The 6000-nt window shown below is 41.7% G+C and overlaps 1 protein-coding gene across 1 annotated transcript in view; it reads left to right on the forward strand.

Annotated features, from left to right (window-relative positions):
- The window catches only part of FMO5 (flavin containing dimethylaniline monoxygenase 5), a 29206-nt gene extending 23420 nt beyond the window's left edge, over positions 1 to 5786 (forward strand). The window contains exons 6-8 of the mRNA XM_025860068.2: positions 393 to 745; positions 2325 to 2397; positions 4278 to 5786. Of these exons, the coding sequence (XP_025715853.2) occupies positions 393 to 745; positions 2325 to 2397; positions 4278 to 4623 (772 nt within the window). The 3' untranslated portion in view covers positions 4624 to 5786. The remainder of the gene's footprint in view (positions 1 to 392; positions 746 to 2324; positions 2398 to 4277) is intronic.
- Positions 5787 to 6000: the final 214 nt, after the last annotated feature.

The following is a 6000-nucleotide window of genomic DNA, read 5'->3' on the forward strand; positions in this document are numbered from 1 at the left end:
TATTTTATTTATTAGAGAGAGAGAGAGAGCATAAGCAGGGGAGGAGCAGAGGGAGAAGCAGAACCCCCACTGGCAGGGAGCCTGATGCGGGGCTCATTCCCAGGACCCTGGGATCATGACCGGAGCCGAAGGCAGATGCTTAACCGCCTGAGCCACCCAGGCGCCCCCGTCTTCTCTTTCAATGCCATCCAGGTCCCAACTTCTGCTCTGAGATCCTAATCTGTGCCAAGCTGGTATACGTTAGAGCTTTCCCAAATTTCATGGATAGACCAGAGAGAGACCATTATCATATTGTTTAACCACCTCCATCAAAGTGGAATTTTACTGACATGTTACCGATACCCCTTTTTGTTTTCCGCATTTTTCTTTCTTCTGATCTCACGACTTAACAGAGCTCTGAGTCAACATCCAACGCTGAATGATGACCTGCCAAATCGTATAATATCTGGCTTGGTGAAGGTGAAAGGAAACGTGAAGGAATTCACAGAAACGGCTGCCATATTTGAAGATGGCTCCAGGGAGGACAACATGGATGCTGTCATCTTTGCCACAGGCTATACTTTCGCCTTCCCTTTTCTTGAAGATTCTGTCCAAGTAGTCAAAAACAAGATTTCCCTATATAAAAACGTCTTCCCTCCAAACCTGGAAAAGCCAACTCTTGCAATCATAGGCTTGATCCAGCCCTTGGGTGCCGTTATGCCCATTTCAGAGATGCAAGGACGCTGGGTCACTCAAGTATTTAAAGGTAAGTGACCGTGCAAGTTGACTCCCTAACTACTTAGTGGTATGTTTAGTTATGTTCATGTTCTTGCTTTTAAATAGCTAAACAGTGTGTAGGACTGTAACAGTGCCTGGCATAAAATCAGTGCTCAGAAACTATTTTTGAGTGAACATAGAGTAATAACTTAGAACTGTGGACATATATTGGAATCTCCTGGGAAATTTTCCACAAATACGTATGCTTTGCCTGGTGGTGTTTCTTTGATAAATCTAAGTGGGGCAGGCATACGATCTCTGAGAAAATATTCCTCCATTGATGCCAATAGTAGAATCCACTCCTCTAGATTTTAGACAACTGATACATATTTGTGAAGCGAAAGAATGTAATCTTTCATTATAGGGAAAAGCAAATATAGAAATGGTGTGATTTGATTTCAGCCAAAAATTAAGACCTGGCTAAAGACTAGTCAAGAATGTATAAGATTCAACCTCTCAAATTCCTCCTTTCCCCCCTTTGTATATCCCCTCTTTCAGTTTTGGCTAGGAGAACATGAGAAAAAACTTTGGCCTTTGGGATAATAGGCTAAATATGAGTCAGGAGAATGATATAGCTTCTAAAAGGCTTAATCATCTCTAGCAGCATTAAAGAATTATAATCTCGTAGAACTTACACTTGCTCTTCTCTAAGAACTTAAATTGTTCTTGTTTAAACTGGTCAGCACATACCCAAAGACCTATTTCATTTTATTTTACTTTTCCCAAAGACCTATTTCAAAAGTGAAACTGGGGTGCATGAAAAGGAGAGAGAGAAGAATGGTTAAGGGATTTGAAAACGACATTGGAAATACAACTGAAGGAGCCAGAGGGGTTTACCTAGAGAAGATAAGATTCAGGGGCAATATGACCGTTCCCTTCAAAGGTTTGTAGAATGTCCCATGGCAGAAGGATCTGATTTGCTCAGTATCACTTCCAAGGGTTGAACCAGAACCAAGGAGTGAAACTTTGAGGGTTGCACAAAATCAGCTTAACATTTAAAACAAACACACCAACCTTTTTTTTTTTTTTTGGTCAGCTATTGCCATATCAAGACGGAATGGGCTGCCTCTGAAATTGTGAAGAATCCAAGCAGAATAGGAAAAAGCTTATCTTTATAGGACTTTAGGCATAAAATGGGATCAAGAATTTTTCCTTCTTTCCCTGTGGGATAAAGCCTATTTGTTACAAAGAGTACAACTGTGGGCGTGGTTCCCCCCACTCTGCCCTTTTACTTTCTTCTTTATTTTTCATATACTTTTGGGACCATTTATTATTTCCTCTTGTCCATTATTTAATTTCCCAACTAGGAAGATGGTGATAGGGAGGAGGAAGGTATTGGTTAGAAGCCAGAATAGGAGAAGTATCTTCCAAAGACAAAGTAGACTAGAGTAAGTTACTATTGTTAATGTCATATTGTGGTGATGATGGGGTAAGGTGAATTATAACCTCCTTGGGTACAGAAAATTATCCTGTATTTCTTTTGAGTTCTGCATGGCATAGTGATTGTTAATAGATTGTTATTCCCAGTGAGGTAATTTTACACTTAAAATTTTGATTTTCCTCTTTAGGGCTAAAGACATTGCCCTCACAAAGTGAAATGAAAGCAGAAATAACTAAGGCTCAAGAGGAAATTGCTAAAAGGTAAGAAATTCTCCCAGGAGGTATGTGGTTAATTTTTCTACTTAGTTCTTTTTTTTTTTTTTAAGATTTTATTTACTTTTTGACAGCGAGAGAGGGAACACAAGCAGGGGGAGCGGGAGAGGGAGAAGCAGGCTTCCCGCCGAGCAGGGAGTCCAATGCAGGGCTCCATCCCAGGACCCTGAGACCATGACCTGAGCCAAAGGCGGATGCCTTACGACTGAGCCACCCAGGTGCCCCCACTTAGTTCTTAATTAGAGTGATGTTATACTATATTTATTAATTTTTTTAAAGCTTTCTTTCTTTATATGAGAGAGAGAGAGCGAGCGAGCAGGCACGCAGCAGGGAGGGGCAAAGTGAGAGGGGGAGAGTCTCAAGCAGACTCCACCCTGCGGGTGGAGCCCAACTCAGGGCTCGGTCTCATGACCCGGAGATCAGACCTGAGCCAAAACCAAGAGTCAGATGCTCAACCAACTGAGTCACCCAGGCGCCCTTATTGTATTATATTTAATCTTCCTTGTGTTATTTTAAGGATTTAGATAATATTTATTATTGCTTTCCTGGCAGTAAACTATCCTATTTCAACTTTCCTCCTCTCTTTCCTTTGACCCATTCTTGTCTAACTACCTTCTGACTGTGAGCAGTCTCCAGTAACCTCTATTGAGGGTCATCTATGTACACAAAGTGTTTTATGTGCACGAGTTTATTTAATCCTTGCAACAACCTACAAGGCTGGGGTGAATCCCTTTGGTGAAACCATGAATACTCAGCTCTTGCCTCCCTACTATAGGATAAATGCATGCCTCCAGACCCTTAAGCCAACATAATATCCATAAGGGGAAGCTCTCAAAATTCTTTCCTGTCTAGTCCCATTTCTATAAAATTAGTCCCATTTCAGTAAATTCCAACTGGACCATCTGTTAGTTCCTCTAGAATTCCATCTCACCAATTCCACCTCAGATTTCTGTCATTTGTTCCTGTCCTCGTTTTTGGCTTCCTCAAGTTATCCCATCTAATCTCAATTAATTTGACTTGGCTTTCCTCTTCCTTTCTGTCCTACTGTTATTTTATTTTCCTTACAGGAAGTAAAAAGTTACCAGTTAGCTCTCTAAATCCCACTCCTCCCACAAGTATCTGTTACCACATTTTCCCCCTAAAATGTTCTAGCTCTTCAAATCTGTACTTAGTATTATCACTCCACCTGATTCTGTTTGGAGGGCCACTTCCTCTAGTGGGATGCGTCCTCCTCCCCCTCCTTTCAGTATTCCAAACTAGCACTCGCCCTGGGAAGGCCTGCTCTGTGGAGCCCACTACCACTGCCCTCATAAACAATTGAAGATCCCAAACTTGAGCATTTTTGTGGGGAGTTCTCTCATAACATCACAGTCCTCTGTATCTGGATGTGCTCCATTTGTCTCTCTCTGTCCACCCTTGTTTTCCACAACGTGCCTCCTCTACTGTAGGTAGCACCCGTAGATATTCCATGCTCATATTCCATACTCATTCCTACTTTGCTCCTTCATTCTACTGCTCCCCTGACTTGTAACACTTTGCTGTTTGCTATCAGATATCTCCTCCACATCCTTCCAGGACTAATTGCTCTATCTTAACTACCCTCTTCTAACATTTATATTTAGCAATCTAAAACTACACAATATATCCAAACTCATATTCTTTTCTGCTTCATGTGTATCTGTCTTCTATCCTCCAGTAGATTATATAAGGTCCTTAAGGTGGGAGGTAATGTCTTGTCTTTCTTCTCTGTTTTCTACAGCTCCCAGCCGAACAGGGAGCCAATAATAGGCACTCAGAAGCATTGATTGATTGATTGATTGATTGATTGAGTTGTTGATAGGCCATGGCTTTTGTCTTCTCTGCTTCAGGTACGTGGACAGCCAACGCCATACCATTCAGGTAGACTACATAGATACCATGGAAGAGCTTGCTGATCTGGTGGGCGTCAGGCCCAATCTGCTGGCTCTGGCCTTCACTGACCCCAAATTGGCAGTACAGCTATTTTGGGGACCCGGCACTCCAATCCAGTATCGTCTTCAAGGCCCTGGAAAATGGGATGGAGCCCGAAAAGCTATCCTCACCACAGAAGATCGTATCAGGAAGCCAATGATGACTAGAGTGATTGAAAGCAGTAAATCCACGACTTCAGCAATAACAATGGCCAGGTTTATGCTGGCTGTTGTTTTCTTTGCTGTAATTATGACCTACTTTTAGCTGTCCCATTTGTCATTGCCCTAGTTTTCTTTGGAAAACTGGATCTACAGATGCCTTAAGAATCTGATGAGATTGAACCACTCTCAGCTTCACATTGCCCAGGAATCTACTTTCATTGCTTTTACCAAAGCATTAATCCTCTGTCCCCTTTTCCCTAGAGTGAGATGCTAGCTTTTCATTCATATTGATTTCCCTCCCTTCCTTCTATGACCCATCACTTTCTCCTTTTAGTATCCCCTGAACTGTGAGCTCAGGTATTCTTTTAGCCATCTTTGTCTGTCCTTGGCGGACTTCTTTACATGTGGTATGTGCTTAATAAATGTTTGTTTTCATTTATCAAATATTACGGTGGGGAGCGTAAGTCAATATCTGTATAAGAAATGGGTGACTCCGTGTAATTCTGTAGCTGATAAGATATGCTTTTCTATTAGAAGCGCAATCTTTTCTTTGTTTTTAATACTGTAACTAAATGTATATCTCCTGACAGATAAGAGAAATAACGGTCTTGTATACATCTAAGATAAGATATATGAACACTCAACCATTTTATTTCACTAGCTACTCACTAGTATGTGTGATACCCGGTTCTTTCTACTCATTTCCCCTAAGCAGCATGTCTTTTTTTTTCAATGAGAAAACTTTCTTCAGCTTTCTAGGCTCATGGGTCATTCTAATAATCTAGCATCTGCCAATAGGTTCAACTTGGTTGAAAACTTTGGGATTTCAAGTTAGCTGTCCTATCTTCTTTTGATCTCTTAGTTCCCATATAAGGATCCAATACGACTTTGTCTTAGATCCGTAGCTGCCAACTTTGGTAGTTGGCCTATGTATGTGATTTCATTTGTCATCCTTTACTCCTACTTTCTCCTCTCTACTCCCTCACACACACAGAGTCTAAGTAGTACTTATTCAAAGAGATCATTTATGTATTAAGACAGGATTAAGGGGCGCCTGGGTGGCTCAGTCGTTAAGCGTCTGCCTTCAGCTCAGGTCATAGTCCCAAGGTCCTGGGATGGAGCCCCGTTTCAGGCTCCCTGCTCCGCGGGAAGTCTGCTTCTCCCTCTCCCATTCCCCCTGCTTGTGTTCCCTCTCTCACTGTCTCTCTCTCTGTCAAATAAATAAATAAATACATACATACATACATACATACATACATACATACATACATACAATCTTAAAAAAAAAAAAACCGAACAGGATTGAGGGATGCCTGGGTGGCTCAGCTGGTTGAGCGTCCGAGTCTGGACATGATCTCAGGGTTGTGAGATCCTGCAGCAGGCTCAGATGCTGGGTGTGAAGTCTGCTTAAGATTCTCCTTCTCCCTCTCTCATTCCCCCTTCCCCTCTCTAAAAAATAAATTATAAATAAATAAATAGG

The sequence above is a fragment of the Callorhinus ursinus genome, unplaced genomic scaffold (genome assembly GCF_003265705.2).
Source record: "Callorhinus ursinus isolate GAN/ISIS: 27379988/994484 unplaced genomic scaffold, GSC_fseal_2.0 scaffold296, whole genome shotgun sequence".
Classification (NCBI taxonomy): Eukaryota; Metazoa; Chordata; class Mammalia; order Carnivora; family Otariidae; genus Callorhinus; species Callorhinus ursinus.